Source organism: Osmerus eperlanus, chromosome 5, assembly GCF_963692335.1.
Source record: "Osmerus eperlanus chromosome 5, fOsmEpe2.1, whole genome shotgun sequence".
Lineage (NCBI taxonomy): Eukaryota > Metazoa > Chordata > Actinopteri > Osmeriformes > Osmeridae > Osmerus > Osmerus eperlanus.
The window spans coordinates 11,263,366-11,286,659 of NC_085022.1; the positions used below are offsets into that span (position 1 = coordinate 11,263,366).

The window sequence follows — 23,294 nt, forward strand, 5'->3', positions numbered from 1 at the left end:
GTCTGTTCCACATGTCATCTCATATTGGAACCAATTGGTTGATAATGTTGATTGGAGAAAAGTCTGGATGGTTCCTCACAAGTACCTTATTCTGAACAAGGTGAAGGAGGTTTCATTTAGAATTTTACACAGATACTACCCTGCTAATCATTATATGGTTAAGTATAAAAGAGACATAAATGTGAAATGTTGCTTCTGCGATGATCACTCTGAGACTGTCCTGCACCTCTTCTGGCACTGCTTACACACCCAAGCATTCTGGCAAAACTTCAGCAGATTTATAGTTGATCATATCTGTAATGATGTAGGAAAATTTGATATTTTGTTTCCACAAAAATCTGAAAGAAAAATATTAACACTTTGTAATAAATGTATTGATCTTAATGGCAAAATTTCACATTCACAAATGTAAATTCAGCAATAAGAAACCGTATATTATACCTTTCCTTTGTGAGTTTGCAAATTACATGTCTTTACTTTCTAAATCCCACTTAAGAACGTTAAATATATGGACCTCATTTAATATTTTGTAATACCCCTGGCAATCTTTTTTATTTTTCTTATTTCAGTTGTTTATACAGTTGTATACTGACCTATGTACCATTATCTGTATACTTTGTACTTTGAGCAATATATATATTTTTTTATAAAATAAAAATTCAGTTTCGCCAACGCTCAAATCCGGACCAACCTGTTTAATTGAATTACAAATTTGTTGTAGAAACGGTTTTAGTCCGCCTCTTCACTAACGGAAAGACTAAGTTTAATTATAAACTAGAGAGGATACAATTTATGGAGAAATTGTAGGGTGTGCTTGCTTGGGTCGGTTGCACAGGGGTCCGTTTTTTAATTACATTTTTACAACTGATATTTCTGTATATTTTATATAAAAATGCATACTTATTATTTATAAAGATTTATATATGGAAGCAAATTGTTACCAAAATTCAAATGAAAATGCATTTCCAGAAATGCATTTGCATTTTAAGAATGTGGCTGCATTATTTGCTTCATAAATGAAATTAGTAATCAATCATCCTATTTGCATTTTAATTTTCTTCTTCAAGAGTGCTCAATCTTTCACTTAATTAAAATGAAAAAGAAATAGACATTTGAGATTTAATTTTCAAAACATGCCCCAGCAAATAGATACCAAAATTCAATTTGAAATGTAAAATTTGAAAATTAAAATGCATTTCCAGAAATGCATTTTAATTTTAAGAACGTGGCTGCAAAATCGTGACCACAATTCAAATTCAAATGCATTTCCAGAAATTCATTTTCAAGAACATGGCTGCAAAATCGTGACCACAATTCAAATTCAAATGCATTTCCAGAAATGCATTTTCATTTTAAGAACGTGGCTGCAAAATCGTGACCACAATTCAAATTCAAATGCATTTCCAGAAATGCATTTTCATTTTAAGAACGTGGCTGTAAAATCGTGACCACAATTCAAATTCAAATGCATTTGCAGAATGCAAAATGAACGAAAAAGCATTCTGAGCGGCGCAGCAGAGTGACGTCAGTAGCCGCTCTTCTTCAGCTCCCTGCTGACCGAGCTACCCATCTTGTTCGGTAGGGAGCGGTGTGCACATCTGCATTGCATTACATTGCAAATGTGCCGGGAAATTGATTGAATTGCCGGGTCTTTAGAGGACGCATCACAGACTGAGCAACTTGATGTCAAACAATGAATAAAACAGTGGCAGAGCTACTATTAATGTGTAAATCTGTGACGGCAGAGTATGCAGCCAAGCTCTCTATGACTTGTTCTACTCGGTCACGGGCATCAGACTCAGATATATTATTAGATTCTACCTGTTCAGCTAATTCTAACAGTGTTTGCACAATTTGAGGGAGCGCCATGGTCTGTGATGCGTCCTCTAAAGCAGCGGTCCCCAACCTTTTTTTGCGCCACGGACCGCTTTCATGTAAGACATATTTTCACGGACCGGCAGAACGGACTGGGAGGAAAGATAGGCCCTGGACAGCTGCGCTGCTAATGCATGTACATTCTGGGTTTGATGTGATCCTAGTTAGTGACTTCCACACCTAGTTTAGCTGATTTGAGCGAAAAATAGTTTTGGGAGTTTTATGTAAAATAAACAGCCGTTTTTTCAATTGACCCATCTTTAAGTTTCTTAGCCTGGTTTTCCATCGTTATATTGTTACTAGCTAGCTTTCGATGTGTCAGTCCCACTGTTGTGTGTGACTATAAGCTACGACAGTGACACCCGAAGTGCGTTCCTTATATCCAGTTCAGGCCTATTCCAAAAATGTGTTTGATTGCTGTCACGGCAGAAAATCCCGCTTGATGTTGGAAATTGAAGCAGGGTTTTCAGTGCTTTAGTGGCGATCTCAGGATAGCCTTCATCCAAAACACCGATAGAGTTGTTGTCTCAAACAGGCTTCATTGAGTGGTAACTATCACTTGTCATGTGTCAAGAGGAAGAGACGCGCATGATACCGTTCAATAAAGCCCACAAACTTGCTAAAAAATGAGTAAACACACGTCTTTGCAGAGCTTTTTTGCTCAGGGGAAAAGGCCCGCGGAGGAGAGAATCAGGTCATTTTTCAGAATAAAACGTCTTTCAGACTCTGATAATCAAGTAAAAGGAAATAATGTTATTAATTCTTTTTTGTGCGGCCCGGTACGAAATGACTCACGGACCGGTACCGGTCCGCGGACCGGTGGGCACCGGTTGGGGAACGCTGCTCTAAAGACCCGGCAATTTCCCGGCACATTTGCAATGTAATGCAATGCAGATGTGCACACCGCCCCCTACCGAACAAGATGGATAGCTCGGTCAGCAGGGAGCTGAAGAAGAGCGGCTACTGACGTCACTCTGCTGCGCCGCTCAGAATGCTTTTTCGTTCATTTTGCATTTCTGCAAATGCATTTGAATTTGAATTGTGGTCACGATTTTACAGCCACGTTCTTAAAATGAAAATGCATTTCTGGAAATGCATTTGAATTTGAATTGTGGTCACGATTTTACAGCCACGTTCTTAAAATGAAAATGCATTTCTGGAAATGCATTTTAATTTGAATTGTGGTCACGATTTTGCAGCCACGTTCTTAAAATGAAAATGCATTTCTGGAAATGCATTTTAATTTTCAAATTTTACATTTCAAATTGAATTTTGGTATCTATTTGCTGGGGCATGTTTTGAAAATTAAATCTCAAATGTCTATTTCTTTTTCATTTTAATTAAGTGAAAGATTGAGCACTCTTGAAGAAGAAAATTAAAATGCAAATAGGATGATTGATTACTAATTTCATTTATGAGTCAAATAACACAGCCACATTCTTAAAATGCAAATGCATTTCTGGAAATGTATTTGCATTTGAATTTTGGTAACGATTTGCTTCCATATTTATAAAGATTTTGCTGCTCATTTACAACTCAAAATACGAGTGAAGTGTAGAATGAAATATGATGTCTTCTTATTTCCCCTGCAAGAGGCAGCCTCATAGCTGAATCAATACGAATACATTTGGCAGACCGGTGTAAAAATTGACCTAATCTCTATGACTTAAACGTCCTTTTAAGTTTTTCCCTTCTCGTGATATTTTCAGGCATTTAGCCTACTCATGTTGCATTCATTCATTAATAAAGAACCCCCTTTGAAGACTATTCAACGACGTTACCGGCAGTAGAAGATGGAATCGCGATTCAAACAGTACCATCTGCTAACTGAAAATATGCCCCCAAAAACGTAAATAAGCTTGACATTTATTTAGTGGAGAATCGCTCATTCATAAAAAGCTCACTGGTAGCGATCATTGTCAGTAACAACGCAAAATGCGATATAGCCCTGTGCGTAGAAGCTGCCCCGGTAAATTGTACTACTACGGTACAGTACTAGACTACTGCTGTGTTCGTCTTGGTAGCGATTGCGTTGGTTGAATTTGATTTAACGTTCCGTTGTACGGTTTAGGCTGAAATTAATTATTTTCATGAACAGATTGACAACGTTTAGGCTGTGGCAATGAAGTTCAGGTTAGTAGTTAGATAGACTTTTGATTTAAGTAAGGAGAGTGCCGAACATGTTCTGTCGCCGTTTGACTTCCTAAACAGCTGTGTACTGTAGATGTTTTTGTAGTGTGTCTCACGTAAGCTACAGCGTTGCAGTTAGCTACACTGGTTTGAAACCACAGGTAATGGTAATTTCACCAACAAATCGTTTACTAATGTCAGAATAAATCCTACAACGAAAATGTATATGTGAGGAATGTGTATTTTAACGATTGAAAACAGATACATCATAGACCACTGTAGTATGTGTTGCCCGGGCAACACAGGCTATAATGTCATGATGCTAATACTTCAGTGAAATAGTAGACTACTGTTTCCGAAAGTAGATGTACTTCCTTAATAATATCAGCTTATATTGTAGTTACATTACACATCACAATTGTGTGTCGTATCACAAAGTAAAATGAGTAAATAGTTATCACCCTGGCCTCTTTGCTTGTGGCGTTTCTGCAGCTGCCTTGCAGTAAAGCTATAGTTAGCCTAGCTATCCCTGAACAGATGCGAAACGAATGTTCTGCCAAAGGTAGTCAGGCGTGTTTTCGTGACGTTAGTGACGTAGTGACGTTAGTAACGTCAGTGACTGTGGCTAGCAAATTAGCTGCCTTGCAGTAAAGCTATAGTTAGCCTAGCTATCCCCCAAGTTAACAGATACGAAACGAATGTTCTGCCAAAGGTAGTCACGCGTGTTTTCGTGACGTTAGTGGCGTAGTGACGTTAGTAACGTCAGTGACTGTGGCTAGCAAATTAGCCACCGTTAGCTTCACTTTTCGCCACAAAAACTTAACTTCAGCCTAAACCATGCAACGGAACGTAAATCCCAATAGAAGCAACTCAATCGCTACCAAGACGAAACTTTTGACACCTAGGTTGTATAGGTAGGCCAAATATTGACTGAGTTTTAGGGGGGCAAAAAGAAATAAAAATAATAATAATAATAATATATATGTGAGAGAACAAAGGTTGTGCTCTCGCCGAAGGCTTGAGCACACCCAATAAAGTAAAGTAAGCAAACAGCGCTTGATCGGCCATGACTGACGTCAACGCAGCAAACCACGAGAAGCTGGAATGTCCGACTGCAAGCGGCTACTCTCGCCGGTCGTTTCATGCAGCCATAGTCCATGTCGAATGCACTTGTTTTCAACTCCTCCCCGACTGCAAGCGGCTACTCTCGCCGGTCGTTTCATGCAGCCGCAGTACATGTCGAACGCACCTATTGTCTAATATAGCGTGCCTACGTTGTCCCATAAATCTAGCAAATTTTCTTTTTTTACGATTTTAGCAATCGCTTCCCGTTTTAAAGAAGCATCTGAAGCAGACAGAAGACGAATTGATGTTGTTGTTTTTTTTGTTTTGTTTTTTTATGCAAGAAAAAATACAACAAATAAGTAGCCACATACATAACAAAGAAGATATATAAAAAATAAATAAAAAATAAAAAGCCAGATAATGCATAATTAAGTCAAAGTAAGTTATATTTCTTTAGGATAGCACATGTTTTCCCTGCTTTTGTATTTAAAATGTTGCATAAAGACAGTGTACATGTTAAAGTCATTAATAAAGTGTGTGAAATTTGGCTTGGACAATGACCACTTACATTTATGAATATGAAATGTACCCATCAGAATCAGTAGTTGGATAAAATAAATACAATCCAAATCAACATCTGGATTGATAAAATAAAAAATTATATCAAAGCTATTAATTGTTATAACATGACCTGTTATGTTATGAATATGACGAACCAAAGCAGACCAGAAGGATTTAGTATAAATACAATTGCAAAACAAATGAATGATAGTTTCATAATCAGTAACACAAAAAACACATTTGGGATCAATATTCAGTTTAAATCTCTTATTCAAAAGGTGTGTCACTGGATATAGCTTGTGTACAATTTTAAAGGACACTTCTTTAACTTTGTTGGTAATGCAAAATTTGTTAGAAATCTTCCAAACTTTTGTCCAGTCTATATCTTCAAAAACAGAAGCCCAATAAAATCTTGAATTCGGAAGGGATGATGCACACACTAAATTCCGAATATATTTATTACAACACCTTTCTTTCATAATATTAAACTTACCTAAAAATATGTCAGATGTCGCATACGTGGAGTATTGTGTAGGTGAAAAATTTCTGAGAAGCGCTAAAACCCCAAGTGGTATCGCATCAAACAGTAGCATTATCTTTAGGAGTTACAGGTAAGTTGAATTTTTCCAGAAAATCTTTATAAGAAAGTAATATGTTATTGGCATCTAACAGTTGAAAAACATAAATTATATTGTTATCAAACCATTTGGGTAAAAATAATGATTTATTTTTGTATTTAATATCCTTATTATTCCAAATCATATATTTGTGTGGTGAAAAGTTATGTTTGTAGGCCAGAGACCAAGCCAACAGTGCTTGTTTATGAAAGTTGGATAGTTTAACCCTTGTGTTCTCCTCGGGTCGTTCTGACCCATCAGTCATTGTGACCCACCGTCGTATTGCGACAACTTTACCGCATACAAAAACAAAGTGAAGCATTTTCTTTTAACCGTCGGGCTGTCTCAGACCCCCCACATTGCGAAGGTTAAAAGAAAAGTATTTTTATTTGTTTTTGTATTGGGTAAAATTGGGTAAACACAATGATGGTTCGTTATGAACCTTTGGGTCATGTGACCCGAAGGCAGCACGAGGGTTAATGGGGATTTTAGTAGTATCAAAGTTACATTTTAAAAGGAATTTCAGACCACCGATTGTTTTAAATATATATTTTGGGAAGATGTGCCATATGCTGTTTTGATTCTTAAGGTATCTAATAATCCACATTATTTTAAAAGTATTATTTAGCGTATTCATATCTAAGACAGCTAATCCACCTTGCTCAATAGTGTTTCTTATAACTGCTTTACTGAGGTAATGTGTTTTATTTCTCCATACAAAGTTATACAGTAACTTGTCAATTTCTTTAATGATTGTTTGAGGCATATCTAGAGAAAGTGAAACGTACAGATCTCGAGATACCTTCAGCTTTTGACAATAACACTCTACCATACAATGACAAGTCTCTTAACAACCATAGATTAAATCTTTTCTTAATTTTTTCTATTTTATAATCAAAATTTAAATGGCATCTTTGTTTCTCATCCTTACATATGTTAACCCCCAAATATGTGACCTCTGTTTTGACAGGAATGTTTGCTATCTGTAAATGATTGCATTCTTTAATTGGGAATAGTACCGATTTATTAACATTCATAACCAGACCAGATACAGCAGAGAATTCCTCAACACATTCAATAGCCTTAGTAATCTCTTCCTCACAACTAATGAATAACGCAGTGTCATCTGCCAATTGACACAGTTTCAGTTCCTTATCGCTAAATTTTATACCGACAAAGTTGGAGTTCTTAACGTGAAGAGCCATAATCTGCATCGCCAGTAAAAACAAACATGGAGAGATTGGACAACCTTGTCTAATGCCACGATGTATATAAAATCTCTGTGACGTTCCATTAGAGAGTTTGACCGAGCTAGAGCAATTTTTATAAAGGGTTTGAATTGCATTCTGAAAGTATGTACCAAAACCAAAAAAAGACAAGCTTTTCATAATAAATTGGTGTTCTATCGTGTCAAAAGCTTTAAAAAAATCAATAAAAAAGATAAAGCTATCAACCGGTATTAGATCACTATAATCTATAATATCTAGAATAAGTCTGATATTATTACAAATATGACGCCCCTGCATGAACCCAGATTGTTCCTCAACAATAATAGAATCTAACCCTGTTTTTAGTCTTTTAGCAAATATATGAGCAAATAATTTAGCATCATTATTTAAAAGGCTAATTGGTCTCCAGTTATCTATATACAAGTTGTCCTTATTTGGTTTCGGAATTTATACAATTAAACTCTGTTTCATTGAGGTAGTAAGTTCCCCTTTAATCATCGATTCTTTAACCCTCGTGCTGCCTTCGGGTCACATGACCCAAAGGTTCATAACGAACCATCGTTGTGTTTACCCAATTTTACCCAATACAAAAACAAATACAAATAATTTTCTTTTAACCATTCCAATGTGGGGGGTCTGAGACAGCCCGACAGTTAAAAGAAAATGCTTCACTTTGTTTTTGTATGAGGTAAATTTGTCGCAATACGACGGTGGGTCACAATGACTGATGGGTCAGAATGACCCGAAGATAACACAAGGGTTAAACACCTGCAGAATGAAGGGTGCTAAAAGCTCACTAAAAGATTTATAGAATTCACAAGTTAGACCATCATTACCAGGAGATTTATTCTCTTTTAGATTCTTAATACAGTCTTGTACCTCTTTTAGTGTAATATCCTTTTCACATATATTTTTAAAGCCATCATCTATCCTTCTGGCATTTTTTATTTTGCTAATAAAAGGATCCATATTAGATAGGAGTTGGGAAGATGTATATAACTTTTCATAAAAAATCCCAACAAAGTCAGAGATTTTCTTTGGGTCATCACAGAAGGTATCATCAATCATGAGTTTAGAGATAGACGCCAACTCGCCAGTTCTCTTTTCTAAATTGAAAAAGTATCTGGTATTTTTTTCACCTGCCTCCATCCATTTACGCCTAGATCTAATAAAGGCTCCTTTAGCTTTGTCTTCATAAATGTCATTTAGTTGAGTTTGTAAAGATGATAGGTGCACAGATTCCTGATGTAATAGATTAGTCTTTTTGGGAATAATCCATAATATTTTTTACGGTTTCAAATTATTTTTTCCTTTTATTTTCTGCCAACCTTTTCCGAGTTACAATGGCTAATTTTCTAATTTCATATTTCATAAGTTCCCAATGATTTCCAAATGACTGAACTGTTTCTGATAGCTTCCAATATTTATCAATTATTTCTATTACCTGGGTCCTGAAAATATTATATCCTAACATGGCTTTGTTAAATTTCCAATAACTGTTCCTAATTGGAATATTTAAATGACTCTGCAAGTTAACGTGAAGAAAGATCCCTTTATGATCAGTAAGAACTACAGGTTCAATTGAGACATCAACAACTGAGTCTATCAAAACATCAGAAACCAACCAGTAGTCGATACGAGATTGGTTAGAAAGATTTTTGTTACTCCAGGTAAAGTCTTTTTTACTAGGGTTTTTATGTCTCCAAATGTCTACAAAACCCAATCTTAAGCAAATATTCTTAATTGTAGTACCCGAATTATCCACTCTTGGAGGCCATCTATCAGTATGACTATCCAAAACCGTGTTAAAGTCTCCACCCCAAATAGTTTTGGTATTTGGAAATTTTGATGTCATAATATTAATTTGGTATTCTATGTCTGAGAACAGAATGTTATTATTTATGTTATTATTACTGGCATATACATTAACCAAAATAAAATTAGATTGGTCAACAGTTACTACTAATATAATCCACCTTCCAGCATTATCCTTCGTGTGTGTCAGTATTTTACCTCTGAAGTTACCATTCAGAATAGCAACCCCTGCTGACCGAGTACTGCCATGTGAAAACCATACATCATTCCCCCATTGATTTCTCCAAAAAACCTTATCATCAGTGCAACTATGAGTTTCTTGAATAAAAATAAAATCAGTGTGCTTACCTTTACAATATAAAAAAAAACATTTCCTTTTCAGCATATTTTTTAAACCTCTGGCATTAACAGAAAATAGAGAAATAGACATAAATAAAACTTTACAGAAAACAACTACAAAAAGTAGTGACTATTTAGAACTTGCTTACCTTTTAAGTAGGAGGAAAGCGGATGTAACGTAGTACACAAAACCTTAACTTAATGCATATTCTAAGTTAGCATGTGAAAGTCATCGCATAGAAATTATACATCCTATCATGTCCATGTTCTGACCCATCAGTCATTGTGACCCACCGTCGTATTGCGACAACTTTACCGCATACAAAAACAAAGTGAAGCATTTTCTTTTAACCGTCGGGCTGTCTCAGACCCCCCACATTGCGAAGGTTAAAAGAAAAGTATTTTTATTTGTTTTTGTATTGGGTAAAATTGGGTAAACACAATGATGGTTCGTTATGAACCTTTGGGTCATGTGACCCGAAGGCAGCACGAGGGTTAAACTTATCAACGTGTGCAACCGTATAGAAAAAAGAACTTGAGAACCCAACTCGCAAAGACCTATCATACTGATTATTTATGGCGTATTTCTTTTCTACCTTCTTTCCCATCTATGAAGGCTTTGGTGCCTACGAAGTACGCTTTGAGACCCTGTTCGCGTGCCGCCTTGACTGCTGGCCATAGCTGATTCCTTGATTCTTTGTCGGAGGACGTGAGATCTTCCTTGAATTGCAGACCATTCTTCAGGAGGTAGTTATTTTTCTTAGAACCTTTCCATATTGAATCCCTTGCCGTTCTGGAGGTGAAACGTATGATGACCAGGGTTCTAAATTAACACCCGCCAACCCGCCAAATGCGGGTTAAAATTCATTTTGGCGGGTGTTAATAAAAACTCACTAGCCAGTTTGGCCGGTGATACATGAGGCATTACATGAATGATACATAAGGCTCTGTTCTCTGCATGGTTCTCGGTAATTTATCCCCCTGGCCTGGCAGTACTTCCTAAGTTTCCCATGAACACTGTGCCGTAATGCTACGTGATAACATTTTATACGCCCATTGGCTGCGCGCAGTTGAAGTGAAACCGGCGCGAGAAACCGTGGAAACGAACTGAGCGTCCACCAGAAAACACAAGGAGTAAAACGAAGTATAGCGGATCATAGGAGGTATTAAGAGCTAGCTAGAGTAGTAAAGTAAAAAGTTAACTTAATGCGGCTGTGGTTAGGACAAACTTCTGGGGGCGAGAAGAGGAACGAGGCAGGGGATGAGGATATTGATAGCACTAGAGAAACGAAGAAAAGAAAATGTAATGCCAAATGGCTGATGGGTCGGGAATGGCTTGTGTTTGACAATGAAAATGTTGTCATGTTTTGTAAGGATTGCCGCATGTAGTCTACGCCGTCTTCTGTAATGTAAATACACTGTTCTTAATAAAGAGTATATTAGGTCAGTTTAATTAATGCCTGCTTAGGACAAAACGTTACTGTAAATGCATGGGCAGGAGTCAATCTCATGACGCGAATGGACGTTTTAGCCATTTACAATAAATCGTGTCCTTACTTAGTCACGTGTTGGTGATTTCACATACCCTCACATACTTCTGTGCTTCATTTTACTTAATTTTCTGTGTTTTTCATGCCAACAATGTTAATAAAATGATCAAATGCATTCAGTGAAACTCATTGTTCTTATTTTCACCGGAAATAATTTGGCTAGTGGAAATTCTGATTGAAATTCACATTGGCTGGTGATCAAAAAAGTTCATTTAGAACCCTGATGATGACAGGACGTGGTAGTTGTCTGCGATTGCCATCTTCGAGCTTTCTGCCTATACGATGGACTACATCAATGTCCCTCACAATGGTATTTCCATCATCTTCCGGCAGTACCTTTCTGCAGATCTCTTTCGTTTTTTCTTTAACCCTTGTGCTGCCTTCGGGTCACATGACCCAAAGGTTCATAACGAACTATCGTTGTGTTTACCCAGTTTTACCCAATACAAAAACAAATAAAAATAATTTTCTTTTAACCTTTGCAATGTGGGGGGTCTGCAACAGCCCAACGGTTAAAAGAAAATGCTTCACTTTGTTTTTGTATGAGGTAAATTTGTCGCAATACGACGGTGGGTCACACGGCTGATGGGTCAGAATGACCCGAAGATAACACAAGGGTTAACATTCTCTTCTGGCCCTTCGACCATACCGAGAAGTCTGAGGCACCATCTACGGCTATAGCGTTCAGCCTCATTAGACTTATTTACTAAATCGGCGATTGTCTTCTCGTGTTGTTCTACCTTCTCTTGTAGATGGCTGTTCTCTTCTTTAACCCTCGTGCTGCCTTCGGGTCACATGACCCAAAGGTTCATAACGAACCATCGTTGTGTTTACCCAATTTTAATCAATACAAAAAAAATAATTATTTTAACCTTCGCAATGTGGGGGGTCTGAGACAGCCCAACGGTTAAAAGAAAATGCTTCACTTTGTTTTTGTATGCGGTAAAGTTGTCGCAATACGACGGTGGGTCACAATGACTGATGGGTCAGAATGACCCGAAGATAACACAAGGGTTAAGAGTCTTAACCTCTTCTATCGTGAAGTCAATGGTTTTTTGAAGATTGACAATGCTAACTGCGTTTCTTTTCACCATGTCTTCAATATGGTCAGCTCTTTCATTGATTTTGGCCATGAGGATGCTGATAATGTTATCCTGTACATCACTCAGAGAGGGTTCACTTCTCTTCTTCTTTGGAGCATTCTGTTTGATTGGAGTGACTGGGGAAGAGTCACAAACGCCACCATCTTCAGCACTACAAGCATAAGAGTGGATATCCTTGACCTTTCTTTTTTCCAAAGCGATAGCGGTCTCCATATCTTCAATCCCGTCGGGGCGTTCCATTACTGTATAGAGACTTGGATTAGCCAAATATGCTAGCAACAAACACGTTGATATCAAAAGCTATCTTAAAAGATGTATAGGCTGTTTTAATGTATCAGAAAGTGGCCATTTATGACTTACAGATGAGTATTTTATGCAAACATCAATTTACAAAAAATTACTACGGTACATCCAAGGAAAAAAGTTTCATCTCGACATAACACAACTTCTCATACCGACGCCATCTTGGCCCCCCCCCCGAATTGATGTTCTTGATATGTTGCGTTGGAGATGTAGTGACGTCACCAGTGCAAGTGCAGCTGATTGCTCTGACAACATGGCGTCTGCTCCAGATTCGACGTGTTTGATTTGGGATCTTCCCACGTATTGTTGTAGTATATAAGACACCAAATGTTTACTCCTCGACAGGTCTGCAAACGCTTTGTCGCCTCGATTTGTTAAAACGATTTTAGATTTTAACAAATCTCGGTTTACAAAGGCGTTTGCAGACCTGTCGAGGAGTAAACATTTGCTGTTTATTCCCGTTATTTTAAAACAGATGAGATTTTTCGTAAAAACGTTCATGACATGATGGCAAATATTATATTATGTTAAGCGTGAGCATTGTTGACATGTCTATCTGGATCAAAGACGAAGATTAATACTTTAACTGATAACCACAATAGGAAATTATATATATTTAAATAATATAGTCTTGCCTTCAGAAGCTTTTGTTAAACACACTCATTATTCTTTTTTTGATCGTGTCATCAAGCCAGAAATGTTTTGGGACAATGAAGGTCCTCAGTGACTCTGTTTCACCCCCACTTATATCTGATGGAAACGTCTTGTATATAGTTCTGCTAATATGCCCCTTTCAAAGGCACATGTTCAATAAAGTAGACTATATTTTAGACACACTTCTCCTACATTATTACATTGAGTCTTGTTAGATCACGTTATATCCATTAATAGGCGTTTGGTTTTGTAGGTTGAACATATAAAACACAGGCCACATTTCTACACTGATGTTAAATTGAAGGCAGTGTGAATTTCGTGGCATTTCGTTTGAATATAAAGTTGACAGTAAGCTATGGTAAGTCTGCATTATGGAAGATTTCTGTTACAAAAATAACTATTAAGCTTTCTTTGCCTGGCGAGAACAACGACGGAGTTAAGTGTTCATGTTAACAGTTTATTTAATCCGATACAATGCGTTGTAAATCATACTCATATCACAAAGAAAAAAAGCAACATATGTGATGAGTTCCATCTAGAATAGCCCTATAGCCTATTTCTAAAAACCAAGTGAAAGGAATACTATACTGACAGCATACATTTCCGTAAAGTTTGCATCATGTCTCTGATTCTTATCGGACTTGTACTCCATTCTGCCACTGCAATGCCTTAGCTCACACGCTCGCAACCATATAAATCTATGCTCGCGACTGGTTGTCGCAAAGTATGACGTGTACAGCTAGTTGCAAGCGTGCACGAGGTCTTGGAGCTAGGGGGAAAAAGAGCCACTGTTTAAAGCTAGACCGGAAGAGTCGGAAGTGGAAAGATGGCGCGGTCCGGTTTCGTGCTCTCGCTTGCCTCACTGCGCCACTGAGCACTTTTCATAGAAATGAATGGGGACGCCATCTTGGAAGACAAAAGTTGCTTCCTCTAATAATATTAACTCTATGGCATAACCCCTATTATTCGTACCAGAGCCCTACCAGAGAATGTCTAATATAGGCGGAGATACGGACATCTCTACTACGGAGAGCCTGTTCACTCCCTATTAAGCCACATTGTACCGAATTTGGTTGCAGTTCCACCAGAGTTCCACTGGGGGTGATCGCGGGCAAGTGCAAAATGAATGGGAGTCTATGGAGATAGACTGCTAAATTTGTCTTTCGCCTGATTGTCATTGAGTAATTTCAGATTTGATTGTAGTTTTTGCAAGTTAAACATGGATTATAGGTCGAAAGTTGAATGAACGAGTACTTATGTCCTTTCGATTTCTTACAGGGTGAGTCGTTGTTGCCCATAACACGCTAGCATTCTGCTAATGAATGCTGATTGGTTAGTGAAGGACTGATTACGACGAGAGATCCTACTTGATGGCATCGGAAGCAGAACCAGAATGTCTGAGCCCATAGACATGTATATATGTCTGTCTGAGCCCATCCATCCCATTTTGGCGTGGTCTTTAGAACATTAGGGACTTTAAGCAGTGACGTTAGAGGGACGGCTACGGCGTCCGCTAAACATTCCATGGGTTTGCCGTAGTAGTGGTATTCGATTATCACTAAGCAACATTGTAACTCTCAACGGCTACTTAATGCGCAACCAACGTTGGTCTGCACATTATTTAGGCTACAATGTCTCTTAAAATGGCCCGGGAGCACTTGTTATATTCTTTAGATGATAATTTAATAACAGAGGAGGAGTTTACATTACTGCATGACATGAACAGGTCCAGCAATTTAGATTTGCCGTATAAACAGTATACACCTTTTAATTTGGATGATATGGAGGACGATGAATGCCTTGCTGAGTTTCGGGTGAGAAAAACTGACATACCACTGCTGGTGGAGGCTCTTGGCATACCCGACGAGTTCGTCTGCGAGCAGAGAAGTGTGGTGGCTGGCACAGAGGCGCTCTGCATGCTACTAAAGAGGCTCACATACCCATGCCGTTATAGCGACATGATGCAGCGATTTGGGCAGCGACCAGTACCAGTCTTGTGCATGGCAACAAATTGCGTGCTAGATTTCATTTACGATGTTCACCATCGCAGAATTACCGAGTGGAACAACACAATTTTAAACCCAGTTGCTTTGCAAACATATGCTGACTGCATACAACAAATGGGCACACCACTGGACAACTGCTTTGGCTTCATAGACGGCACAGTACGACCTATCGCCAGACCAGGAATGAACCAGCGGGTGATGTACAATGGCCACAAAAGAGTGCATAGCTTGAAGTTCCAGGCAGTTGCCATCCCAAATGGCTTAATTGCCCACCTACATGGTCCAGTAGGTAAGTTCCCTGACTTATGTGACAAAGTGTTACAGAAAAAATAACACATTTAGGCCTACTCCTAATGCTGAGTTTGATGTAATAAATAATACCTATTTTGTTTTGCAGAGGGAAGGAAACATGATTCAGGGCTTTTAGCAGACTCTGGTTTACTACCTGTAATGGAACAGCATGCAGTGTCCCCAGCCGGCCATCCAATGTGCCTATATGGAGATCCTGCATATCCACTGCGTGTCCACCTCCAGGCCCCATTCAGAAATGTCAATCTCACTCCCCAGATGATGGCATTCAACAAATGCATGAGTGAAGTGAGAGTGTCTGTAGAGTGGATGTTTGGAGACATCGCCAATTATTTTAAGTTCATGGACTTTAAGAAAAATTTAAAAATTGGGTTGAGTAGCGTAGGCAAACTGTACATTGTATCTGCTTTATTAAGAAATGCACTCACTTGCCTGTATGGTAATCAGACATCCACATTTTTTAAATTGGATCCTCCACACATTCTGGACTATTTTTCATTAGTTATTTACTCTCTGTCGAGTGCATATGTTAACTAAGGCTAAAGCCTTAACCCACAAATCCATTGAAATAAATTACTAAATTCTATACACCTTTGACATTTTTATGGTATTAGTGTGAATATATATATAATGATAATATTGTAGTATAAAATTGTATTTAATTGTTAATCAAGACATGTTATAGTAGCAAGACTATAAGATCTCACCTTAACCCTCGTGCTGCCTTCGGGTCACATGACCCAAAGGTTCATAACGAACCATCGTTGTGTTTACCCAATTTTACCCAATACAAAAACAAATTAAAATAATTTTCTTTTAACCTTTGCAATGTGGGGGGTCTGAGACAGCCTAGCTGTTAAAAGAAAATGCTTCACTTTGTCTTTGTATGCGGTAAATCTGTCGCAATACGACGGTGGGTCACAATGACTGATGGGTCAGAATGACCCGAAGATAACACAAGGGTTAATAAAGAGCAATGTCCCGACATGCATGTATAATATTTTGTTTTATTATTAAACATCGGTCATCTCAAAATGATTTGTTTATATTATTATTTATTTATTTTATTTTGTGATTTTTTAATTAGAGCAGGATGGCCAGACACTGAATATGCTCCAGTCCAGTTTCACTGCAAGAGAAAAAAAGAAAACACAAGTTGCCTGACATGTTTCTAAAAGTAACCAACATGATATCAAATGTCAACAAGATTTGTAAGACACCAGCCAGTGTTCACAAGTAGAATTTACAGTATACATAAAGTGTAATAACATTGCTTTCATCAAAAGCACAGCTTACAGATGCTACATATCTAGTGCTTCAGACATTACCTCTTAAATTGAATCACTGAATCACTATTTGGTTAATCTTTCAATTACAGCAAACAATGCTTGCCCTTGCTGCTGCTGAAGGAGCATGGCCTGGGTAGCCTGAATTTGGGCCTGCTGTTGTTGCATCATTTGTATCTATCATCTGCTGCTGCGACTGTTGTGCCCTCCTAGCTTGCTCCTCCATCTCTTGCTTTTTATATTCTAGCTCTTTCTCTCTCAGCTCTCTGTCAATTTGACTTCTCTCTCTCAAAAATGCAATTGTATCATTGCCACTTCTCCTATGCTTGTTGCTTAACTCCTCTCCATCCTCACTCAGCCTTCGTTTTGTCTGGCCTATCCTCTCCATGGCCCTCTTCCTAGCCTCCTCTGCTTTGGCCCTGTCTGCATCGATCTTCCCTCTGTCACTACATCCTCTCATTTCTTCAACTGCCTTCTCCTTTTCTGTTATTTCCTCAATTAATTGATCTAATTCTGTGATTTCAAGTGATGTCCCGCTACTCCTCTCATCTTTACTATTTTTCTTCTTATATTTGTCCTGGATCAGGGCAAACCTCTCTCTCACAGACCTTTGTGAAACTTTAAATTGAAGGTCCAGGGAACTATTCAGGGCGTCTGCTATAGTAGACCAAGTCTTCCCCTTGTCCACACTCCCCTTCTTGAATCGGAAAGGCTCCGAAACTAGAATTTCTCTTGCGAGTATCACATCATGCCTCTCTGTCCACTCCATGGGGGCACTAGATACATTTGGGCAACTAGTTAACCAAGCTTCAAAATATGACCTGCTACATAGTTTTGGATATAAAGTATGCTATAGTTAAGATACCTGTCTTGATAAATAATTATAATCAAAACTGTTGAGAATAGCCCATTTGTTAGCTACAACGTTAGCCTGGCTAACTAACGGTAATGTTACTTACCAGTACTGTGGTCTAGCATCCTCTTGAGTTTTGGCAAATGATGACATGTCTATGAACAAACAGGAAAATTGGTCAAATTAGCCAGTATTTTTAACAAATATACTAATAATCCATAAAGCTACTAACGGTAGAATGGAATGTAAACGAAATGACAGTGTCAAATACGATAAAAACGTATAATCACCTGCTTGAAATCCGACGTTTTTCAGAGTACGGCAAACCAGTCGCTCTCACGTAGTAGACAGTTGGGCTACAACGGCAGGAAATTTCGAGATAGAATCGCGCATGCGCAAAGTGGATTTTAGTTTTCTCGAACGCCGTAGCCGTCCCTTCAACCGTCGCTGCTTAAAGTCCCTATTAGCAAACCAAAACTCTTTCTAGCACGTGTATTGACAGGGAGAGCCTAGGCCTAACCTGTCAGCTGTGTTGTCGATGCCTCGAGAGAAAAAAGGAAGTGCTTGCCTTGCCGTAAAGCAGTATCTCTGGTCGTACGAAAAAAAATCTAACACCCAGCAGTGTGTATTTTCTTTGCCTCCCCTTTCGAATGCAATATTCAAATTACTAGACAAAAAATATATCCTGTGAAAAATGGCTTTTGAAGGGTATAGCCAGAGAATGTCTAGAGAATATAGAGAGAACTGCCACTCTCGGGAAACTTCCGGGTTCTGAATTGGTTGCAGTTCCACTCTAGTTCCATATGAGGGCGCTAACGGTCGAGTGCAGAATGAATGGAGGTCTATGGAGCTATACCCCTCAAAATCCACTTTTCTCAGGATATAATTTTTTGTCTAGTAATTTGAATTCGAAAGGGGAGGGGAAAAAATACACACCGCTGGGTGATAGATTTTTTAAAAGTCGCCTTTCTGTTCTAAAAAGCCTTTTAAAATGTAATTGACGTCATACACATTGTACGACCTGAGATACTGCTTGACGGCCAGCTCTGGTTACTTCCACTTTTATCTCGAGGCATCGACAACACAGCTGATAGGTTAGGCTCTCCCTGTCAATACACATGCTAGAAAGAGTTTTGGTTTGCTAATGTTGTTGCTAATGTTTCTAATGCTCTGACATTCTGGTTCTGCTTCGGATGCCATCAAGCGGGATCTCTGGTCGTAGTCAGTCCTTCACTAACCAATCAGCATTCGTTAGCAGAATGCTAGCGTGTTATGGGTAATAACGACTTACCCTGTAAGAAATTGAAAGGACATAAGTACTCGTTCATTCAACTTTCGACCTGTAATCCATGTTGAACATGCAAAAACTACAATCAAATCTGAGATTTCTCAAGACAATCAGGTGAAAGACACAAATTTATCCGTTTAGCTCCATAGACTCCCATTCATTCTGCACTCGACCGCGATCACTCCCAGTGGAACTGCAACAAAATTCGGTACAATGGGGCTTAATAGGGAGTGGCCAGGCTCTGCTTAAAGATCCTGTAAAGTGGAATTGAAAACGAGTTATAAGTTCACCACACCACAGAATAATGTGTTATTAACTACCCATCCAAATTTGAATGAAAAAAAACACAGACAAGTATGTTAAATTAGGCTTTGAAATCGTGACAAAATCAGCACTTTTCTCTGCTTGAGACTGGGGGGGGCGTGTCGCCTGAAGGAGCTGAAGCTCCGCCCCTCGCTGCCTACCTACGACCCAGAGCCATAGAAAAAGAGAGTTGCGACACTTCCATAGACTCCCATTGTTATCGAGGAATGCGGAACTAAAGCGTGTCACATGCGACCTGTAGTTCCAAACATTGCATTTTCCACCGTTCAACCCCATTCATTTTCAGTGTCTCCGAAGCAAGTTAGCTGGTAAATTGATGAAAATCCTTCATTTTTTCATATTTTTACCACCACATATCAATTGTTATTAGTAGTATTTCATATAGCTAGCTTTAGATAAAGTTTATCGTAAGATTATAGCTTGTTTGATTCGAAACGCAGTTAGAGCTAGACTGTAGGTCTAGCTAGTATCTAACATAAGCAACACTTTTACTGAAGCTAGCTAGAGAGCATGTGTATCATAACCAGGAGTCAGTTGGCTGTCAAATTAGTTCTAATTATTGGTGTTCGTTGGCATACTAAGTAAGTCTTCTATATATAGCTCTTATTAGCCTAGTTAGTAGAGCTAACAACAATGAATTGCAGATTAAGGGGTCCAAAGCAAGTTAGCTGGTAAATTCACGAAAATCCTGCATTTTTTCATATTTCGACCACCACATATCAATTGTTATTAGTAGTACTTTATATAGCCAGCTTTAGTTAAAGTTTATCGTAAGCTTGTTAGATTCTAAATGCAGTTGGAGCTAGACTGTAGGTCTACCTAAGCAACACTTTCACTCTAGCTAGCTGTAGGCCTACATGTATCATAGCCAGAAGATCACCACAAACAAAAGGAGTGGAAGAACACTGGACATATTGTACAATAACATGTTTTATTGAATGCAGTTGGTTGCCTTGTTTATTCTGTTCTATTTACCAAACTCCTTTCTTGTCTTAACCCTTTCACACGTAGGTTCTAAATTCCTTGACTGGTCCCCCAGAGTGAGTTTTTTATGCGCGTGAGTTTGGATCAATCTCAACGTTCCAGAAATTGATTATGACGCATTAAAATCGAATTGCTATACAATTTAAGTATTTCTCGGTTCGCATTTTCCATTGACCTAGTTTGCACCCCGTATTAGTGACGAATACTCCATTCATTGGTTGTTTTGTTTATCCACCTTCTCGTTACGTATTTCTTCCGCTTCAGGGGACTGGCGGAAACCTTCAAAGTAGATATTTTGGCTATTATTCTGGTGACTGAAGTATTTGTATAACTCAAATTATACCACCCATATAGTTTGCACGATACTGAGATGAAAGCATGAACTGTTGTATTTCACGAGGTGATGTTTTTGCCAAACTAGCTAGCTCGTAGTGTAGTAAAGAGTCAATCAACAAGTTAGCTGTTGCTAATTTACTAGGCTATGTTACGTTGTTTGTGTGGTCGGATTATAACGAATACAAAATAATTTGGATACATCCAGTCAGTCTAATTTGATTTATATTCATCGTTTTGTTTTCTCTAGCTGGCTTCCATCTCGTAAACCTTCTGAGTTGGCAACGCAGCCAGTGTTCACAAAATAAGTTACTGGATGGAAGCCAGCTAAACGAAAACAAAACGATACATTACAATCCTAGTAATACGCTAGACTGACTAGATGCACTTGCATTACTTTGTTATAATCCTACTACACAAACTACGTAACATAGCCAAGTAAATTAGCAGCAACTGTTGATCGTCAACCAAATTGAGCTATAGGCGAGACTGGAACATGACTCCCACACACCTCGGCGAAAGGCGATCAAGCAAGCTCATGCTGCTTGGATACCTTCAAACCTTTTTGGTTGGCATCTTTATCTGGGAAACTTTTCTGGTGAGTAGATTATTTATACCCACAAAATATACACATACCTGTGGCATGATATTGAGACGAAAGCATGACCTGTGGTTGTTTTCCACTATCTGATGTTTTTACTAGCTAGCTCGTAGTAAAGGGTATTATTCAGGTAACTAGCGATTACTAACTTGCCATGTTTAGTCAAATTAAAGCAAACACAATAATTCAGACATCCATTCTATATTGATGGCTATGTTTTGTGATCTCTTGCTACCATCTACTGTCATTAATTTCCGTGTTGATAGAAAATGTATTCCTCATTTATTGTCAGGCCACAGTTCAAGCAAAAATGAGAGGCAAGTGTAATTTGTTTGGAAAATCTGGGCTAGGGCTAGTTGATGGACGACATGTAGAATAAACCAGACTTTATGCTTATTCAATCTAACAACCTATTGAAATGACAAGACGGCAATGTATGACTGTAATGTTTCATAGGGTAATGAAACGCACCACTTGTCATACCACTTGATTGCCTGCTGTTGACCGTTTTCTATATCTTGAACATCTCCCTATAATTTTACAGGTGAATGTTGGCCTGCACAGGCCCCGTTCCAAGAAACAGAACATGACAGCACTGCTGTACAAATTGTCCATGTATAGTACATGGCCTTCTCTCAGGTGTCGAGCAAGTACGGTCAGCACAAAGTGACCATTCCTTGCTGAACATCAACGAGACCGTCAAACACCTAATTCCTTGATGTACCAGCAGCATGTTTATTTTTTTGCAAAGGCTGAAAGCCCATCTCCCATCCCACACCATCACCACATTGCATAGAGGGACTGTAGAGAGCATCCCAAGGAGCTGCATCACGGCCTGCAGAGGACAGTGAGGACAGCTGAGAAGATAGTCAGGATCTCTCTGCCCTCCCTCACAAACATCTATACCAAATGCTGCATCCCCAAACCCACACGCATTGTGGACAAACCCATGCACCCCACACGCTCCTGTACATCATCAAACTCAATATTTTTGCATATTGCTGCTACCTCAATAACTGATGTCCATGTATTATGGTATTAGTATGTTATGTTTACATTCAGTTTCCCTTGCACTAGCTTACTTGTTTACATTCACAGTATCCCCACTTCTTGGTGTTTTGAGGCATTTGTCACAAATTTCTTGTCTTATTGGACCAATTTTATTGACCTAATTCCACACAGTTGTTGTAGTTGTCTAGGTTATGTCTAGGTCCTGGAAGAACGTTGTTTTGTTTCATTGTGTACTGTAAGTATATGATGACAATAAATACCAGTTGACTTGTCATGACAACAGATCCAGAAATCCCAAGCCCTTCATGATCCTGGATGTCCATAGTGGATCCTGTGTAAAGGATCATGTCCTAAACATAGCCAGTACATCACACAACTCAAACATGCTGTACCTTTTTGCCGATATGTTGACGGAAGCTTTGCCTACCCCTACACAGTAAGGTTTTAAATAATTTTGATGTGATATTTTTTATAGCTGTGTGCTAATGATATTCATTGATATGTAACGTGACAATGACGAGATTGTACCCTTTCCTGGACATGTAATTAGCTACCTGAAATGAGTAAAAGGATACGTGTTAAAAATTAAGAAACGTGTTGGTGTGGGCTTTTTAACTTATTAAAATATTTATTAAAATAACTTAGTACTGTCATTACTGTTCCGATTTTTAAATATTCACACAGGTGAATCCACAGTGAATTGATATGATATATTATCGTAGTGTAGCTTTCGAGAAGCTAACTTGGCTAATGACGATAATGTAGGCTGCCATGTTTTTTGTTTTGATCAGTACTCTGCATTGTGGGTGTCAAATGGTCAACGAGATGACCTAATCTTCTCACGAGAAAATACTGAGGTGTACGGGGTCAAGGGGTACATCATCAAGGGTCATATTTGTTGCCGGAAGACAAAAAAATCAAAGATGGCCTCTAGTGGCTCAAAACGAGACGAAAGACAGACGAATGTCAGATGTTTTAGATGCATATTTGTGAACGTATATCTATTATTTCGATCTCTGGTTGGTTGTACAATAGTAAAATCTGTTGAAAGCGATAGC

General features: G+C 38.5%; 2 protein-coding genes across 2 annotated transcripts; one reads left to right on the plus strand and one right to left on the minus strand.

Moving 5' to 3' along the window:
- The first annotated feature begins 14,851 nt into the window (after nucleotides 1-14,851).
- Nucleotides 14,852-16,584, plus strand: LOC134020514 (uncharacterized). Its single transcript, XM_062460657.1, has 2 exons — nucleotides 14,852-15,536; nucleotides 15,645-16,584. The coding sequence occupies exons 1-2, from the start codon at nucleotides 14,873-14,875 to the stop codon at nucleotides 16,091-16,093; spliced, it is 1,113 nt and encodes a 370-aa protein (XP_062316641.1). The 5' UTR covers nucleotides 14,852-14,872; the 3' UTR covers nucleotides 16,094-16,584.
- Nucleotides 16,585-16,924: 340 nt separating this feature from the next.
- LOC134020636 (uncharacterized) lies at nucleotides 16,925-18,455 on the minus strand. Its single transcript, XM_062460795.1, has 3 exons — nucleotides 17,986-18,455; nucleotides 17,802-17,850; nucleotides 16,925-17,618 (listed from the first exon to the last, which is right to left on the minus strand). Exons 2-3 carry the CDS (start codon nucleotides 17,846-17,848, stop codon nucleotides 16,925-16,927), a joined length of 741 nt encoding a protein of 246 aa, XP_062316779.1. The 5' UTR covers nucleotides 17,849-17,850; nucleotides 17,986-18,455.
- Nucleotides 18,456-23,294: the final 4,839 nt, after the last annotated feature.